Here is a 19,192-nt window from a genome sequence, read left to right on the forward strand (position 1 = left end):
CCACCAACTCACCGAAACAACGTTCCTCATCACAGATCAGAACTCTGCTCACGGGACGAAATGCGGGGGTAAGTCACCATTGATGCACTACACCGCTGATGGGGATGTCATACAACTCCATGTCAAAAAATCTAAACCATCCCTTTAAAGGGGAACTGGACTCAAATTTCATGGTACAGGGAAGTTGTAGCTTACACCTTTCCTGACACAGAGCAAATCTGTTTAGCATGTAAGGGCATTTATAGATCAACAATACTAACTGCCCCAGTGGCTGGACGGGACAAAAAAAAATGAATGTATGGGAAACGCTGATATTTAGGATTCCTTCTTTAAAATTAAGCTTTTCTTTTAATAGTTTTTTTTAATAGTTAGTGCACACAAAACTTGTTCATGACCTACTGAATATGTTTTTAACACTATCAGAGCCCTCTAGGCATGATATAGCACCCCTATAGTCACCTTTAAATTCATATTACCCAACATAGCATAATAACAGAAAATTATACATAAATAAATGAATTATAAATTATAAATAAATAAGACTTGCGCTTGTGTGTGTTACTGTAAATATGTTTGTTTGTGAGGAACAAATGTTTCTTTTGCTTTGCCATTTTAGCCTAATTAAAGGAACAGAAAAATCTAAAATGTTGTTTTAAAATCTCTGATATATCTTGATATATATTTTATACCCTCTGACATATACACAATGTATTCATTAAGACAAAATGAAAATAATACAAACTGAAAGGTGAAAAATGTCCCCTGGATTTATTCAAGGTTAATGGCATCCAATAATAAAAGCTGTATTAAAATAATGACTGGTTATCAAATTGACATTTTATTGTTATTTATTTCGAATTATTTATTGCATTACTCCTCTGTTGTTGCTACATAAGCAGATAAAATGTTACAGTTCAGAAAAGGACGCTACCAAGGAAACGAACAAGGACGCACGGCCGAGTACCCTCGAAAAGTATTCGAACGGGGCCCATCTTTGTTCAACAGTAGGCAAGGCAGATGGGCAGAGTTGCTGCTCTTTGCCAGCCGTAGACAGTCAACTCAGTCGCCCCGAATTATTTTACTCCGGTGTTTGCGTCTGTCGTTGACTCGGCAGGGATGTCGAAGCGAGTGCGAAGCAAAGAGGTCTGCGCCGACTGCAGTGCTCCGGGTAATAATATTATTGATGATCTCAGACAAGCTAGCATTAGCTGCTCGAGCTAACGCGCTAGCTACACGACCACAACACTAACCAGTTATAGTAGTTGATTTGTGCTAATGCTAATGGTTAATATGTTACCTACAATGGGTCTGCATGTTTATCTTGTGGTCAAAACTTGTCCGTGGTAGTGTTTTTGTGTGTAGGAGATGGTGCGAACATTTCTGCGTATTTATTTATTTTTGTTATAATTAAAATTAACACAAACTGTGTGCTATCTTATGTATAATGTATGGGTTAACTGGCGATGACCAATGATAATAGTTGTTACTAACAAGTCACTTACGTTTTGTTTGCAAATGTCTTAAGAGGAAACTAACCGTGCCTGTCCTTTTGGAATGAATGTAAGCTGCCCACTACATATTTTTTTTAATGACAGTTGTGATTGTTTGTTTTCCAGAGCCTCGCTGGGCTTCTGTCAACAGAGGTGTGTTGATCTGCGATGAATGCTGCAGCATCCATCGAGGTCTGGGACGACACAGCTCCCAAGTCAGGCATCTAACACACTCAGCATGGCCCCCCTCGCAGTTTCAGGTGACTTGAACTTGTCCACCCAGCGTCACACAACATACTATTCATGCATAATCAGACATTCCCCCACCATGCTGTATAGATGGTGCAGACACTTTATGGCAATGGAGCCAATTCCATATGGGAGCACAGCCTTTTGGACCCCTCCTCTTCCTCCTCCTCGTCTTCAGTGACTGGGAAACGCAAAGCCAACCCGCAGGACCGTGTTCAGTAAGTGTTTGTGTGTGCTTTCACAATGTCAACCTTTCAGCTGAGGGAATGTGACGCCTTGTTCATAATTGTGTTGTTTTGGTTGTGGAATGCTGCTCCCGGCAGCATTGTGTGGTCGCTCAATAATATCTAACATATTTTACCAAGTAGACGTTTTTAGTAGGGATGGTAGATGGTAGTCGGGTAAGCTAATCCATGGCAGACCTGACAACAACTTTTGGTTGAAAAAAGGATCCAGAACCTTGTCATTTTGAGGCTGAAAATATGTAGGATGAGGTACAGGTTTTAGAAGCTGAGGGGGTGAATCATCGCAGCGGGGGGGGCAAGAGAGAGTTTCCGTTTGTTCAGGGTCCTCAAGTGGAGTGGCCGCCTTGTATGCAGCAATACTTGTTTATTTCAACTGTAAGCTTTACAGATGCCATGTCTGCTTGTGGTAGTGAGATCTATTACAACACAAGGGTGGTGTCATTCATAATAAAGGCAATTACAAACCACCTATGAGAGGAATTACTGAAGTCACATGACCATAAGGCAAGAAAATAAACAGGATGTTGATCGTTTAGAGCATTTCTGGGACAGGAACTAAAGAACAATGTGAGGAGCCCATAATAATGTTTGACCACAGAATACATTTCTTCTAGTGGTAAAGAGTTTGTATTATTGGCTTTTTTTTTTAGATAGAAAGAAGTAATATTATAAACTGTGTTCTATCTAATTCTCTTGTATCTAAAATATAAAATACAGCGGTTGCCAGTTGCTGGGACATTGGCTAGAAATTGACCTTGCAAACAGTGAATAATCCCCTGTTTAACATGCATGCTGTGTTGTGTCCAGTCCCAATAAGACAGAGTTCATCAAGGCCAAATACCAGATGTTGGCGTTCGTCCATCGCATGCCTTGCCGGGAAGACGACAGCGTGACCGCCAAAGATCTCAGCAAGGTGAGATTTCCATTTCTCTATTCTTCTTTTTTTCCCCCACTCTGTTTAATATTTCCACGAGGGTTAATTAACTTGCACACACTTGGCTCTCTGTAATGTGTGCAGCAACTGCATTCCAGTGTCCGCACAGGGAACCTGGAGACCTGCCTGAGGCTTTTATCTTTGGGAGCGCAGGCCAACTTCTTCCATCCTGTGTGTAGACAACAGAACCATTGTATTCCCTTTCATATATCATATTTACAATGATAATAATAATTGTGTCTTGGTCACAGGAGAAAGGAAACACGCCATTGCACATAGCGGCTAAAGCGGGACAACTGTTCCAAGCCGAGCTGTTGGCTGTTTATGGAGCTGATCCAGGAGCCCTGGACTCCAGTGGGAAGACGCCTATTGATTATGCAAGGTAAAGCAAGGACTTTGCATAAAATTTCTTGTTATTTCGAAGTCCACAACCACATCTCTTAGAGCCGTCTCTTGTTTGTCACGGTTCACTGGTTCAACACCTAAATTTCGCATTTAATATGAATAGACAGAATATTTTCATAGTTAGAGCATAGAAAACCTTTTTATGATTTTCTAAATGTGGGTTTTAACATTGTTAGAGCCCTGTGCACATGAAATAACACCCCTATAGTCACTTTTACACTCCTGTAATTCTTTGTTTCACATTTCGCCGGCCAGGGTTATACTGCAGGGACCTAATAATACATTTTTATTTGTATAGCGCTCAAGGTACTCAAAGACGCTTTACGGTGGAAGGTAATAATAATAATAAATTTTATTTGTATAGTGCTTGTCAAAATACTCAAAGACACTTTACAGAAGAATGGAGTTGAACAAAAGCAAGCAAACAGAGCAAAAGATACACCAAAATACAAAATTCATTCGTCAATACACAGTCAAAACACAAGAAAAAGTGGGGCGGGGCACAGCAGTCAAGTATAAAGAGTTAGACATTAAAAACAGATTCAAACAGGTGGGTTTTTAGTTGTTTTTTGAAAACAATATATAAACAATATAAAGCTAATAACAGATGCCTGCCACTAGCATTGCCAAGTGGCGAGCTAAGTAGTCAGCCTCTCCTTCCCACTTCCACATGAAATTAGAGGAGATCCATTCGAGCTCAGCCATGGCATCTCGGCTCATATAACTTTTTTTTACTGCTATAGTCAACCATGAAACAACGACCATTTATTATTTTTTGAAAATCCTTTATATAGTGTCTTTAAACCTGACTTTGCTTGTCATGTTTACTGTTCTAACTTATGAATTATTGTCGTCCCGTGAGACATTCTCACACTTTGCAAACAGCGGTGGACGTTTCAGGAAGCCACAAAAATGTTTCTTCAAATACGCATTGAGTTTAGTTGTATCAAACTTCCCCACTGCTGTGCCACCACAGGAAACTTGTGCGTGACAAGTGTTATACTCAGCTGCAATGTCTTAACGAAATATACACACACCTACTTCCATGCTTAACATGTTGGCACACGCTATTGTTGTGATCACACAGGCTCTATCCGTCCGCTGCTGGATAAACGTGCTGGGGTGGAGTCTGGAATCAAGGGCCAATATATGAGATTTTAGATTCAGCGTGATAGACAGCCCTAATTATTATAGGAGCAGTAGAAAATAACTATTGTCTTGCTCACCATCAACTACCCACACACAGGATGTGAGCATATCCCTTGGTGTTCCCTTAGAGCAGAGGTCTCAAACTCAATTTACTTGGGGGCCACTGGAGCTAGGGTCTGGGCATGACTGGGCCACATCAGGTTTTCCCCAAAAAACCCCCCCCAAAAAACGCATTTATTAAAAACAGAAAAATGAATAAACTTTGCTTTGGTTTCAATTTTCTACAGGAAAAGCTCTGATAAAACATTCCACTGTTCTCAAATATCTTACTTTTTATTTTTCTTCACAAAATAAGATGAAAAATGAATGAACAAATCAAGAATAAAGGAAATCAATCAATCGGTAATAAATAAATAAATATAATAATAACAATAAAGCGGCAAATAATAAAAACTTAAGAAACCACATATAGTTGGTGGGTAGACAAATTATTTTTTTTCAGATTAAAATTAACAAAGCATTATTAGAGCCCTGTAGACATGACAAAACACGACTATAGTCACATTTATACTCTTTTTATTTACAACATATTGCGCAACTGCAGGGTCTTGAGACACATGCTAACTCGCAAACTAGAGAGCTAGCGACCTAAACGGTAGCCTTCGGTTATTTCCTTTAAACTTAAATAGCCAAAAACTTACCACTTCCACACGGATAGGGAGGATAACTATTAACAGTTATTTAACCTTTAACATGAACATTAATCAAACGTAATAATTTTTTTCTGGGTACATGATACCATACAGCATCCATATCAAACTTGCGCGGGCCGCACTAACATTAAACTTTCATATCAAGGTGGGGGCCTCAAACTAGTGTCCTGCCTTAGGACACTAGGGCCGCGTGTTTGAGACCCCTGCCTTAGAGGGGAAAAGAAAGCAGATGTCCATGCTATTTATATATATATCACTTGGATAGGTTCACATTTCACCTCACGGAGGCAGAAGGTGAAAACATTAATATTAAAAAAAAAAACAACTGAATAATAACAGTGCCTACGACATGAAGCATGCCGAGCTCTGCCACACAATGAACACAAGATGATGATGTGATGTCACATGATGTCTGACTAATTCCATTGGAGAGAAGCATAATCGAGTGGGCCAGAATGCTAGCTGAAGCATCACGTTGAGTTAGGATAGCACATAATGCGTCCATACAAACAACGTAAGTGTGACTGAATGGCTTTGTGGTATTTAAATAACATGAATCATCTGCTTTGACATTCACATTTACACTTATGCTCATAATGTGTCCTACTTGACACATTATGTCGACTAATTCTGTGACGCTTGACTTTATATTGCAGGCAAGCTGGGCATCAGGAACTGGCTGAGCGCCTCGTGGAGATCCAATACGAGCTCACTGACCGCCTAACTTTTTACCTTTGTGGACGAAAACCAGGTAAGGAGGAGCGATGACCTACTCTTACATTTTTGGCCTCCAAATGAATTCACAATATTGGTTTTTGCAGACCACAGGTTTGGGCAACACTTCATCATTCCTCAAATGGCAGACAGGTAATACGGGTTATGTTTTGGTTCTACCACAAAAATTGATTTTGTTTAATAATGAAAGCAATGTATATTATTGTAACTGTAATCATATTTGTTAAATGCTGCCTTGTAATCCTTAAAGGAATAAGTAAGTATTTATCACATCTTTGCAATTGTTAGACGTTTTCTTTTGTGGTGGAAATAAATTAGCATGATGTTTCCCTCCTCAAAAGCAGTCTCGACTTGTCAGAATTTGCAAAAGCTGCTAAGAAGAAGCTCCAGTCTGTAAGCCCGAATCCCCTTTTTTTTTTAACTTAATGTTTTTGCTCGGTTGTACAAAATGTCTCACTTTGCTTTGTTCTCATCCAGCTAAATAATCATCAGTTTGAAGAACTTGCCATGGATGTTTACGACGAAGTCGACAGGCGGGAAACTGACGCAGGTAGGCGGTGCTTCATTGAAGGTGCATCTCGCCAGTTTGGTGCAGCGAAAGCACGTGTATTGTAGCGTGCTAATGAAGCATAAAACCTCAAGAAAATGTCATCAGGCATCAGGAGGCGGCGCAGTGCCGTTGTGATCACTCACAAGCGCAAACCTTTTGAAAACGCACCAACACTCTGTTCCTCAGAGTGTCATTATCAATGTGACAGTGCTTCACTGAGTGACAACAAATGCAAAAAAAAAAAAAAGGACCTTGAATGCAGCACATCTTCCGAGTTATTGCCATGCAGTTCTTGCTCCCCTCCCACTCCGTAGTCTGGATGTGGCTCCCTGTGGCTTACACCTTTTTCCTGAAATGAATTTGTAGCTCAGTTGTTATCGTTTTGACATCCTTGGAATAATGCAGGGGGATTCAAAGCAGCCATAATTTTTGGAAACCTTGTTATGACCTGTTGCGTTGTTTTATTTTTTTTTCAGTGTGTTTGGCCACCCAGAACCACAGCACACTTGTAACAGACACCACGGTTGTTCCTTTCCTGCCAGTCAACCCCGAGTACTCCTCGACCAGAAACCAAGCAAGTCCTTCCACCTGTTGTAACCCTTTGTCTGTACCCGCTTAAATTGTTTTTTTATTATTAATCTATTTATCGTATTTAAATGACTTCCTCTCTCAAGGGTCGTCAGAAGTTGGCGAGGTTTAGCGCTCATGAGTTTGCCACCTTGGTCATTGATATTCTAACAGATGCCAAACGTCGGCAATGGGGGAATGCCTGCGAAAGTCCTAAAGGTACAAATATTCTTCAACAATTAACTTGTTTTTTGTTATTGTTTGCTTTGTTATTGTTTGAATTCAATTTGTTTTTCGGTGATTATGATAGTATTTTACAATAGGGAGGGTAGCGGCACAGTGATACTTCCCTTAGATTGCGTAAGACAGTTGGGACCTCCCCCACGCTCTGAAAAACCCAATTTTCTGCTTTACTCTCACCATAGGAACTAAAAATCTATTCATATTGCCTTTAACACCAACCCAGGTTAAATTAGTAGATTACAGAGAGATAGTCTTCTTTATTGTTGTCAAGCTGCCGTGCTTTACACTTTGAAAGCCACTGTTTTATAGCACTTCTCCACAGTTATTATTTAGTTGTTTGTTTATGATGTGGTATTCTGCCCACAGAGAGCGTGGAGCTGATCCTGCAGGGAACCAGCAGTCGGCACAACAGTGACAGCCAGGACAATGACCAGCCCGACTACGACAGTGTGGCCTCGGATGAAGACCCAGCCCAAGAGGCCACCTGTGGGAACAACTGCACAGATGGAAGAACCAAGGTTGTTCTAACACAAAGTGCCTTTTATTTTCATTTGTATTTGAACATGTCCAGCGAATACTGTGGCGTTCGCTGCAGAGCTCGGAGTCGTCCGACATGTCCGATGGCCCGATCACAGTGCAGGAATTCATGGAAGTGAAGAGCGCCCTCACAGCGTCGGAAGCCAAAATCCAGCAGCTGCTGAAAGTCAACTGTCACCTGAGTGAGGAGCTGCGAGTGATGCAGGGCAAGGTGTGTCAATCAAGTCTGTCTTCTGCTATGTCTCTTTCAGTGAATAAGACATGGTCTCATTTCCTGTGTTAAACTGCACACAGGAGCACCCAACAGCCCTGTTTCCTTTTTCTCTTGGCTGTGATAGCGCACTTTACTGCCCCCTGCTGGTTAATATAGCGTCTGTGCGGAAGCTGGCTTCTGGGTCATCATTCTTCTTTTTGACTTGCATTCATTTATATAATAACATTCATTCATTCATTCATTTTCGACCGCTTTTCCTCACAAGGGTCGCGGGGGTTGCTGGAGCCTATCCCAGCTGTCTTCGGGCGAGAGGCGGGGTACACCATGGACTGGTCGCCAGCCAATCACAGGGCACATATAGACAAACAACCATTCACACTCACATTCATACCTATGGACAATTTGGAGTCGCCAATTAACCTAGCATGTTTTTGGAATGTGGGAGGAAACCGTAGTACCCGGAGAAAACCCCCGCATGCACGGGGAGAACATGCAAACTCCACACAGAGATTGCCGAGGGTGGATATATAATAACAAACTACAGGTAAGGGCCAGAAAATTAGAATATTTTCATAAACTTGATTTATTTCAGTCATTGTGTTCAAAAGGTATAACTTTTACATTATATTTAATCATTGCACACAGACTGATGCATTTCAAATGTTTATTTCTTTAATTTTGATGATTATAGGTGGCAACAAATGAAAATCCGAAATTCCGTGGGTCAGAAAATTAGAATATTGTGAAAGGGTTCAATTTTGAAGACACCTGGTGTCCTGCAAAGGGCTTTAAATGGTCTCTCAGTCCAGTTCTGAAGCTTACACAAACATGGGGAAGACTTCAGATTTGACAGCTGTCCAAAAGGCAACCATTGACACATTGCACAAGGAGGGCAAGACTCAAAAGGTTATTGCTGAAAAGGTTGGCTGTTCTCAAACCTCTGTGTCCAAACACATTAATGGAGAGGCAAAGGGAAGGAAAAACTGTGGTAGGAAAAAGTGTACAAGCGATAGGAATCACCGTGCCCTGGTGAAGATTGTGAAAAAAAACCCATTCAAAAATGTGGGGGAGATTCACAAGGACTGGACTGCTGCAGGAGTCAGTGCTTCAAGATCCACCACCAAGAGACGCATGAAAGACATGGGTTTCAACTGCCGCATACCTTGTGTCAAGCCTCTTTTGAACAAGAAACAGCGCGAAAAGCGTCTCACCTGGGCTAAGGAAAAAAAGAGCTGGACTGCTGCTGAGTGGTCCAAAGTTATGTTTTCTGATGAAAGCAAATTTTGCATTTCCTTTGGAAATCGAGGTCCCAGAGTCTGGAGGAAGAGAGTAGAGGCACAGGATCCACGTTGCTTGAAGTCTAGTGTGAAGTTTCCACCATCAGTGATGGTTTGGGGTGCCATGTCATCTGCTGGTGTCGGTCCACTCTGTTTCCTGAGATCCAAGGTCAACGCAGCCGTCTACCAGCAAGTTTTAGAGCACTTCATGCTTCCTGCTGCTGACCTGCTTTATGGAGATGGGGATTTTACGTTCCAACAGGACTTGGCGCCTGCACACAGCGCCAAATCTACCAGTGCCTGGTTTAAGGACCATGATATTTCTGTTCTCAATTGGCCAGCCAACTCGCCTGACCTTAGCCCCATCGAAAATCTGTGGGGTATTGTTAAGAGGAAGATGCAGAATGCCAGACCCAAAAATGCAGAAGAGCTGAAGGCCACTATCAAAGCAACCTGGGCAGTGCCAGAAACTGATCGACTCCATGCCACGCCGCATTAATGCAGTCATTGAGGCAAAAGGAGCTCCAACCAAGTATTGAGTACTGTACATTCTCATATTTTTCACGTTCATACTTTTCAGTTGGCCAACATTTCTAAAAATCCTTTTTTTGTATTGGCCTTAGGTAATATTCAAATTTTCTGACCCACGGAATTTCGGATTTTCATTTGTTGCCACCTATAATCATCAAAATTAAAGAAATAAACATTTGAAATGCATCAGTCTGTGTGCAATGATTAAATATAATGTAAAAGTTATACCTTTTGAACACAATGACTGAAATAAATCAAGTTTATGAAAAATTCTAATTTTCTGGCCCTTACCTGTACATATAATTTCACTCTGTCCTTAACAAGTTCACATTGTATGGCCAGTGCTGATACTAATTTACCGTAGGCTGAATTTGGCTTTTCACGTCGTGCCATTCTACTTCTAAAGTGGAGGAAGAACATTTCCTTCAGGGCTCAGCTGTATTCTGCTCCATTATTGATGTCCTCCGAAGTAAAGACTGTTTTTGTGTTCTTCAGCTGACCTCCTTGCAAACTGAAAATACATCCCTGCGATGGCAGGCCCCCAGCGGACAACAACACGCCCAGGGGCCCGTCCCTCGACGCCAGACCCGCGGTGGTCGCGCCATGTCTATGTATGAGACCGGCTCCGCCCCCAGGCAGTATCCACACCGCGATGAAAACACCCGGCGCGAGGACGGAGTCGTCTTACAGCCCTTCCCGGCCAACGTAAGCACACCTGAGAGGCGTTGTTGTGGCTCCCGCTCGGCTGTCGACGTGACACAGTGATGATGCCTGGCTTGGAGCTGGTGTCGTTGATTTCTGTTGGACTGGTTGTTCATTCATCGCATCTCATTAGTTTGCTCGACTTGGCCCTTTTCTAGATTGGGAGGGGTCCTTTGGGAACGGCCGCTTCCTCCCTCCCATCCTTCCCCTCTTCCCTGTCCTGGTCGTGGGATGAGAGATCTCGAAGGGTTAAGTACCGGTGTACCCCTCCTGTGGTCCACAGGGGATTTTGAAAGCCACCCCTGTCCTTTTCATGCTTGAGCCGTAGTTACCCTTCACTTGACCCTGTGTCTTTTTACAAGCAGCTCTGTTGGCTGCTCATGCCGCTATTCTTTTCTCATGGCTCTGGCCAACTTTTGGCTTTTCCACTTTAATCTAGACACAGGGTCCAATTTCTTTGAAAGAAAGGTCCTATTGCAGTGTCCTTCAAGAACACTCACAGTTTATGCCCATCTTTGCATCTACTAATCGCATCCTCTGCATCTCGCCTTAAATACTTGCTTTTTGTATCTTTACAAAGCATGTTGCTGATTTCAGCTGCGTAAGCACTTGGGTGCGATTGACTAGATGGTCATCGTACGGTGTCTCTGCAGGGTTGCAGTTTGGAGGGACAGAGCGCCATGTTCAACTGCGACGTTGCACCCAACCACTCCGAAGCAGTGGACACTGGGTACGACATGTCTTGGAAAGTAACATTGTAATATGTCTAATAGACAGTAACACCCCCCCGCCCCCCCTCCCTCCAGCCTCTTCTTGACCTCTGAGGCAGCGGAGGGTGAGTTGGAGGGTGAGGAAGATCCTACCCTGCCGTGCACAGAGGATGTCATCTGCAAGACGGAACAGATCACCAAGAACATTCAGGAGCTTCTGAGGGCCGCCCAGGAGACCAAACATGAAAGGTTAGCTCATTCACTGTTGTTGTATGTCTTAATATATCTTCACAAATGTTACAGATTCATTGAACCAGATGATGTTCATCCTTCTGAGTGGTGCTAAAAATGATGTTTATGTCCAACCCTCCCCACGTGTGCCACGTTTGTAGCCGTGCTGTGCATTCAATATGTCTGCCAGCATTTTCAAAGCTTGGAGAAGCCGTAGTGTTCAATAGGAATTATGACAGACTATAGTTAATTGCTTAAAGGACCCATATTATGGTAGTTTTCAGGAATTTTTACTAAGCGGTCAGTGTATTGGAAGTGTGTCAAGTCTTAGTGCTGAAATTGAAAAAGTGCTTTAAGTGATCCTTACCAGGAATATCACACGACAACCACCACCATCATTGGATCATCACTGTTAGCACGTTTGTTGGATAAAATAAACTTAAAGCTACCGTGGCTGTTGATTGACAGAATTTATTTTAAGATGTGTATTGAAGCCTGCTTTTTTTTTTTTTTTTTTACAAAACTGTCCTCCATGAAATGGTGGGGGGGCTCATATTCATGAGGAAGGTTTTCATTTATGATGTCATAAAAACATAAAACATAACTTAACTGTTTATCACAATTTCTCTAGCCACACCTAGGCCTGATTACTCAAGAGAGAGCCAATCAAAAGAGCCTCAAAGACTAGATGATATGCAGAGATGTTTAAAAAAAATTCAGGAACAAATGAGAAATAAAGTAATTGACATCAAGCAGCCCGGAAAAGGTTACATAGCCATCTCTAAAGCTTTGGGACTCCAGCAAAGCACAGTGAGAGACATTAACCGCAAATGGTGACAACATGGAACAGTGGTGAACATCGGCCGGCCAACCAAAATGACCTCGAGTGTCACGTTTAAATGTGACAAACATGCAAATAATAAGAAATCAGGAAGGAGACAAACACTGTATTGTTAAATATAATAAAAAAGTCACTTGTGCGTAATGGAGTACCTTTTATTTGCCATTTATCTCCATTTCTCGACAGCTTTCTGCCATGTGCAGAGAAGATTTGCGTGGCTGTGAAGGAGATGGCTGCTCTGTTTCCCAAGGTAACACAGCTCCTACTCCACCCCCATAACAATAGGATATTTTGGGTAAACAAACAGTAGTATCTTTGCTTATTGCATTACTTGTGTTCTTCATTGGATTACCTTGTTTACATTCACACGCACCACCATGAGAGGTTATTTATGGACGTTGTCTTGGCGACCCCGCCCACCACCTTACTTGCAGAGACCGTCCTCTGAGACAGTGCGTGGCTCCCTCTTCCTGCTCACCTCCAGCGCCGGCCGGCTGCATGGCGAGTGTCATGGCCCATGCCCCGCCGACATCCAGCTGGTCACACAGCAGGTCATCCAGTGCGCCTACGACATCGCCAAAGCTGCCAAGCAACTCGTCACCGTGACCACCAAAGAAAACAACAACTAGCAGCTAGAACGCGCCCTCACCCGCAAAAACTAATATCACACGAGGTAAACCTCTACTTCAATCATTACACGTCCTCGACACATAACATTCCTTTAGCTTGCAGCATTTAACAAGCGGACGCTTTATTTATTATTTACTTCATGACTGATGTCATTTTACCTCACAAAGAGATTAAATCCACATATTTTTAAAAGTGCGATGTCGTATCTTGTATATAGCAATTAAAACAGCAAGTAATTTGAGCTGTTAACAAACATTGTACCCTTCCCCGTTTAGTGCTTCTCAATAGGTGCAACATCAGTATTTCTTCTTCTAATGTCTGTATAGTATGGAAACACCTGCAAAAAGGGTGCTACATTGCAGGTTGTGGAGGTGTTACCCGGGTAGGGTACAAAACGAAGAGGCTATGTCACCATTGCAACAGTCAGATATCCCATTTTTTATTTTTGTTATTTTAATGGATTGCCAGTTGTCCCTCCACGCTCAGTCCAAGATGTGCTTCTGGGTAATGCACCAGTGATATTAGTACAGCCATACATGTGTGAATATGTGTGTATTACCTATGTGTGAGTGTGTGCAGACGTCCTCAGTGGCTCATGTGAAATCCATTTAAAGAACATTATGCAAGTGTACATGAAAAAAAAGTGTATATCAATGTAATTCTGTAATTCCAAATAATCCAAATGCTATTCTATTTATGTACATGGTCTCATACCTCCTGGAGGGGGGTAAAAAAAAAACACGCAGCCGGTGTTTGTTTTTGTAAGCTTTTGTTTGTGATGCTCCTCACCAATTGAGGTCAGTGGCGACATTTTTTTTATTTTGTTTGTTTAGCATCAAAGTCAAAATGTGCCCCTCAATCACCCTGGATCTCATTTTCCAGCCTGATCCGTTTCACCGATGGTGGTGGAAAAAGTAACAGAATACCTCGGGCCACATGGAGCCCAGTGAAGTCGGTGCAAGTTAAGGTTACATTTTAGCCAATAAAGCAAATGCTTTCAAGCTTTACAACTTAACAACTAGAAACATATTTGCTGTTACAACAGATGCCAACTACTTTTTAGCATGCGTTCTGCTTTCTTCTTCTTTTTTTTTATGTGTGCTGAAACTTGGAGTATTTATTCCAAGGCGGGAGTAATGTGACATGGTATGTACAATGCAGAGTATACTGAACAATCAATGAATAAAATGTATTTAGTATCTTTGATTCAGCTACCTGAAAGGCAGCAGGAAGCCATTAACATGGAAGAAGCTTGATTGGTGACATTTTGTAGTGGGGGGGGTACTGACATTTGTATAGTATAATATATATATACATTTTAAATATATATTTTATTACAATCTTCAATTACAATTATTTTGTTATTTTTGAACAAGCTAATAAAAGTGACTGTGATTGGAAAGGGTTTCAGGAGGGAGGGACGCCTGGCGGTGAGATTGGCAAGCAGCCGGCCGAGGCTCCGCCCACCCCGGGACGTTATTTCCGCGTTCTCTCTCTCGACTCGAGCGTCTCGTCGCCACATGACGTAGTCATAGTAGTAGTGGGCGAAAAGAAGGACGAGGGCGGAGCGGCGACATGTCTCTTCTTCTGGACAACCGCTTTGGACAGCTTCCTCCTGACAACTCCGTCAACACCAAACTCTTCTTGGAGTCTGTCTCCCATCTGCCGTCTTTCTTCGGTGAGTGTCCACTCCGTCCACCTGTCACAGCCTCACGTTTCATTTTATCGGTTCGTAGGCCATTAGTGTTTTGTACTTAAGAGTCTCGTGAGGTCCACACGCTGATCTGCGGTCAGCTGGGCAAGTCTTGTTGACACGCGCACACAGTACACGCATTGCATTCTTGCTAGGGTTGTGAAGGCTCATTGTGTTGTGGGTCCAACCTACATACTGTACATACACATACATTGTTACTGTTAGAGATTTATACAGTACACCACTGTTGCTTTTTACTTAACATTTAGTGTATTTGTAACTACTTGAGTTTGAATTATTTTGTGGTATTTATTTTAAAGTCGCAGTCGAACTTTCATTTACAAGCTTCACCACTAGGTGGATCAAATCCACTCGTAATTGTACTTTGGTCCACTTTTGTATTGTAATACATGATAAAATCTATAAGGTTTCTGATTGGATACAATGTGTTTGTTTAAATTGTATTGGTACCCCCAACGGTGGTAATTTATTTCACTTTTATGCTTATTTTGCCATAGCCAAACTGTAATTCACGAACGTCACCACAAGGTAGCGCAACTGCACTCCTAATTGTGTTTTCCTGTTGTAATGCATGACAAAATACAGAAAAGGGTTGGTATTTGGTGTGTGTATGACAGTACTTGGGAGTGTACAATGCTTTAATTAAAACTACCATGTCTGATAGTCACCCGGGCATGATCTACAAAAGGGCATAACCGCCGGGTTCTCCAGTTAGTGCTGGATCAAGAAGCCTTGGCATGCATACCTCTGCATGCACTTTAAAATGTTACTGCTTAACTGTTGGTATGATACTCGTGTGTGTTGCCCTTGCTGCGCAAACAGTTTACGTCTTAGCGCTATTCCAACATTGGTTCTGTTGCTGCTGTATTGTGCAATGTACTGTACATGTTCATAAACAACCATGTGATGATTTTGTTATGCACTCCAAATCATTTTTTCTTTCAGACTGCTTGGGATCCAAAGTATTCTCAGTGATCAAGTCAGACATTAATGGCAATATTACGGTAAGAGAGTGTATGTGATGCATTCAATACCATACAATGAAGCCAACCTTCATATGTGTATGCTTTTATCAGAAAATCAAAGAAGTCTATGTGAAGGATCCAGAGAGGTACGTCACGCTGCAACACATCCTGGAGGCTGAGCGACAAGACTTGGCTGCTGAGTGGCCCAAAGTGGGAGCGACGCTCGCTCTCATGTGGCTCAAGAGGTGAGCTGGTGTTTATCGCTATCGGCCACAACATTACTTCGAGAACTGGAACTGGAATTCAAAAAAGCAACAAAATGGAGAACTGGGAAGCCTATGAGTGCATTCAAATTGCATATTGAGTATGACAAATTTGTACATGTTGGCAGGCCAGCAGTAACACTGAAAGTACTCCCTGCCCCTTCTGACAGTTTACTATGCACCCCAGGGGGGGCCGTCGTGCTATTTGAGAAGCACTGATCTAATGACAATACAAGAGAGGATGTGGGAAAAAGTCAGGTTTTATCTAAAGATGCAGTTTTGCTAGCCTGCCGGTGTTGGCATACTAGAATTTTTGCTATTTTCATGGGTAGACACAAATATAAGCACCGCTGTCATGGTTGGCGTTAGCATGCTAATGTTAGCATTGTTACCACGCTAACATTAACATAGTAGCATTTTACTCATTTTCATATGTAAATACATATGTATATAAACACTGTTTATAGCACTGTTATGCTAGATGTTGGCATGCTAACGTTAGCATGTTAGTATTGCTAGCATGCTAATACTAGTACAGGGGTCAGCAACCCGCGGCTCCAGAGCCGCATGTGGCTCTCCAGCCTCTTTGTTGCGGCTCCCTTTGCAATGCTTGAATATTTTTTAGCACCCGTGTGGTGAAAATGCACGTCTTTGTTATGAGTTTACAAAAATCCAACTTTGTGTGAGACCATGAATGCATCCTGACTGAGTTCTGACTGGTGACTGAATGAGCAGACAGGATGCTATCCAGTTCTCTCTGACAGGTTAACATGAAGGGAAATGAGTAATACTTTGAGTTATTTGAGTTATTAATTATTATTAATGAGTTATTTGACGATTCTAAAAAATAAATTAGAGCTCATTTAAAAACAAAAGTTTATCTCCAGTACTAGCAAGAGTACTCCAACTCGTCTTTTTTTTTTCCCCTCCAATGTTGTTTTAAACATACAACGTTTTGCGGCTCCAGGCTATTTTTCTTTAGTGGGCAAGTGGGTGAAATGGCTCTTTTCATAGTAAAGGTTGCCGACCCCTGTACTAGTACAATACAAATTTTTAATCCCTTTTCATAGTTAAACACTTTGCACTATCATGCTAGGTGCTAGCATGCACAACAGTCAACACAAGTATTGTGCCTTTTCTGGAAATGACCCATTGCTTCGGCACATGCTTGATAGCGTTTTTGAGAACAAGTTTTTCTTAGAACTTTTTATTTAAAAAGCTTGTGGACATAGTCTAAAAAAGTTTGCTTAGTGTATTTACTGGCTATTGTGTGATACTGTCTTTGTCCTGCAGGGGTCTCCGTTTCATACAAATCCTGTTGCAGAGTTTGGTGGATGGAGAGCGAGACCACAACAACCCCAACCTCATTCGGGTCAACATCACCAAAGCCTATGAACAAGCGCTGAAGAAATACCACGGCTGGTTTGTACAGAAGATTTTCAATGTGAGTTCTTCTTTTGCTCTTATTAGTAACGCTTGGATTGCATCGATTAATACCGAGTTTGCATTTCTTCTCTTGCAGACAGCACTATATGCGGCGCCCTACAGATCCAACTTCCTCAAGGCTCTGTCAAAAGGAGAGGAAGTGAAAGAGGAGGACTGTTTAGAGAATGTGCGTCAGTTCTTGATCAACTTCACTGCCACCGTGAACGCCATCTACGACATGTACATGCGCCTCGACGCAGAGCTGGACTACACGGTTTGATGTCAAGAGTCTGTATGAGTGAACTGGAATTAGTTTATTTGCGTCCTTTTACATATTTATTATTTATTTGATTATTGCCTTACAATATAATGTGAAGCCTTACACGTGTGACATTTTAGTGTCTTTTAATACAACTCTTGCTGTCATGCGTCACCATTTAGTGCTTTTGTGTTTCATCATCAGATAATGTTGTCAAATAAATGCAAATTAAATATATTTACCAATAAAAAAAGAACAATGTGCTTCTATTTTTTTGTATGGTAATTTATTCAGTAGCGTATAGCTAACATTTGTGCAGCAGATTCCTTTTGTCATATAGAAGATCTTGTAGAGCCCGCTTGACAGCAGAGGAAGCCTTTTTTTCCTGAATAAAAATATGAAAAATTATAAATATTAAAAATAATATATTTTAATGTCTCTGTCAATCATTTGGTGACGTAAGCATTTGAAGGTATGACATGACATACAAAAGAATAGTAGTGAACTGAGAAGTCCATCGTTTTCTAAATTGTAGTTATATAGCCCGTCATTATTGATACTTTTATGTACATTACTCTGCTTGATTTAACATATTTACATCAGATTTGTTTTTAATAGTGCTTGATTCTTTTTGAAAGTAAAAAAAAGGCTTGCGACCCCAAATACGTTGCAACAAACCACGTGACATGCCCCTCTTCTCTTATTGGCCAGTGGGCGGGCACAAGACATGACGAAACAGGAAATAAGTTTGTTAGCGTTGCCTGTGAATGGAGTGTCTCTAAAACCACACCACGGAGCAAAATTTGTTAAAATTAGTTAATTTGTTGATACTTTGAAGACATGAGTGAACTTGTTCAAACTATCCTTGGTGAAAAGAAGACATGCTGCTCTCAGACAACAAGCTGACCCTACTAACTAAACCGAATATCGGTAAGACAGTGTTCTTAATCTGTTTACACGCTACACAAAGTTATGGCGTACTCTTTAATTTTAGGGGAAACGAACGCGCGTTTGGTTAGAACAACCAAAAACGTGCTTGTGCAAAAAGCAGGTAATCATTACTTCCTTTATTTTACACTAGAGGGCAGTGTTGGACTAGTTTGGTTATTGAGGTCGACAAACAAGTCATGGCCTTTGCTACATGTGATGTTAAACGACCTTAAAGCATGTCCTATTGTTTTAATTCATTAGAAGATTCATAAGAAGACTGGGAATGAATGATAATGAAATAATGGTTGATTTGGAGCACCACTTTCCTTGATTTCACTCCACTAATCCCACCACATCAATCAACCTTCCTCCCCCTCCTGTTTCAGGCCAGTTTATCTGAAGTATGTCCCCGGAGATCCGAGTGGCTCCTGTTCCCCTCCCAGAGGAGCCAGGCCTGAACTAATCGTCTGAACGAGAGAGCGAGCGAGCAAGGAGAGCATGTCTGTGTTCCAGGTTGGTTTATCAGCACGGCGCCCCAGGCCTGTCCTGACAGATAAATTGGATGAAAAACGCTCCATGTCCAAAGCTGGTACACAATAGGCTTAAATCGGCAAATCACTCCCTGACACTGCCTCAATGACAACAACAGTGACCTTTAGACCTGAATTATTAGTTTGATCAAG

General features: G+C 41.7%; 2 protein-coding genes across 4 annotated transcripts; both read left to right on the forward strand.

Moving 5' to 3' along the window:
* Window positions 1-995: 995 nt before the first annotated feature.
* On the forward strand, window positions 996-14,152 carry LOC131114918 (ARF GTPase-activating protein GIT2-like). 3 transcript variants are annotated; one of them, XM_058064357.1, is made up of 20 exons: window positions 996-1,168; window positions 1,617-1,750; window positions 1,830-1,957; window positions 2,792-2,897; window positions 3,003-3,089; window positions 3,170-3,300; window positions 5,842-5,936; window positions 6,007-6,052; window positions 6,262-6,313; window positions 6,398-6,470; window positions 6,947-7,044; window positions 7,145-7,256; window positions 7,647-7,798; window positions 7,876-8,028; window positions 10,335-10,544; window positions 10,700-10,789; window positions 11,195-11,271; window positions 11,348-11,500; window positions 12,510-12,573; window positions 12,758-14,152. In XM_058064357.1, the coding sequence occupies exons 1-20, from the start codon at window positions 1,117-1,119 to the stop codon at window positions 12,950-12,952; spliced, it is 2,208 nt and encodes a 735-aa protein (XP_057920340.1). In that variant the 5' UTR covers window positions 996-1,116; the 3' UTR covers window positions 12,953-14,152. The 3 variants fall into 3 exon arrangements, with proteins under 3 accessions (XP_057920340.1, XP_057920341.1, XP_057920342.1); XM_058064358.1 differs by having other exon boundaries at window positions 6,265-6,313; XM_058064359.1 differs by lacking the exon at window positions 10,700-10,789.
* Window positions 14,153-14,449: 297 nt separating this feature from the next.
* LOC131114954 (glycolipid transfer protein-like) lies at window positions 14,450-17,848 on the forward strand. Its single transcript, XM_058064360.1, has 5 exons — window positions 14,450-14,631; window positions 15,613-15,671; window positions 15,744-15,877; window positions 17,189-17,339; window positions 17,418-17,848. Exons 1-5 carry the CDS (start codon window positions 14,529-14,531, stop codon window positions 17,598-17,600), a joined length of 630 nt encoding a protein of 209 aa, XP_057920343.1. The 5' UTR covers window positions 14,450-14,528; the 3' UTR covers window positions 17,601-17,848.
* The last annotated feature ends 1,344 nt before the right edge of the window (window positions 17,849-19,192 follow it).

The sequence above is a fragment of the Doryrhamphus excisus genome, chromosome 2 (assembly GCF_030265055.1).
Source record: "Doryrhamphus excisus isolate RoL2022-K1 chromosome 2, RoL_Dexc_1.0, whole genome shotgun sequence".
Lineage (NCBI taxonomy): Eukaryota > Metazoa > Chordata > Actinopteri > Syngnathiformes > Syngnathidae > Doryrhamphus > Doryrhamphus excisus.

What these genes read in the sequence shown, in the direction of transcription:
- LOC131114918 (XM_058064357.1), top strand. Translation starts at nt 1,117, where the DNA reads ATGTCGAAGCGAGTGCGAAGCAAAGAGGTCTGCGCCGACTGCAGTGCT. An exon ending in AACCCGCAGGACCGTGTTCA is followed by an intron (nt 1,958 to 2,791) that starts GTAAGTGTTTGT and finishes TGTTGTGTCCAG; the next exon opens with TCCCAATAAGACAGAGTTCA. An exon ending in GGGATGAGAGATCTCGAAGG is followed by an intron (nt 10,790 to 11,194) that starts GTTAAGTACCGG and finishes GTGTCTCTGCAG; the next exon opens with GGTTGCAGTTTGGAGGGACA.
- LOC131114954 (XM_058064360.1), top strand. Translation starts at nt 14,529, where the DNA reads ATGTCTCTTCTTCTGGACAACCGCTTTGGACAGCTTCCTCCTGACAAC. An exon ending in ACATTAATGGCAATATTACG is followed by an intron (nt 15,672 to 15,743) that starts GTAAGAGAGTGT and finishes TGCTTTTATCAG; the next exon opens with AAAATCAAAGAAGTCTATGT. An exon ending in TTGTACAGAAGATTTTCAAT is followed by an intron (nt 17,340 to 17,417) that starts GTGAGTTCTTCT and finishes CTTCTCTTGCAG; the next exon opens with ACAGCACTATATGCGGCGCC.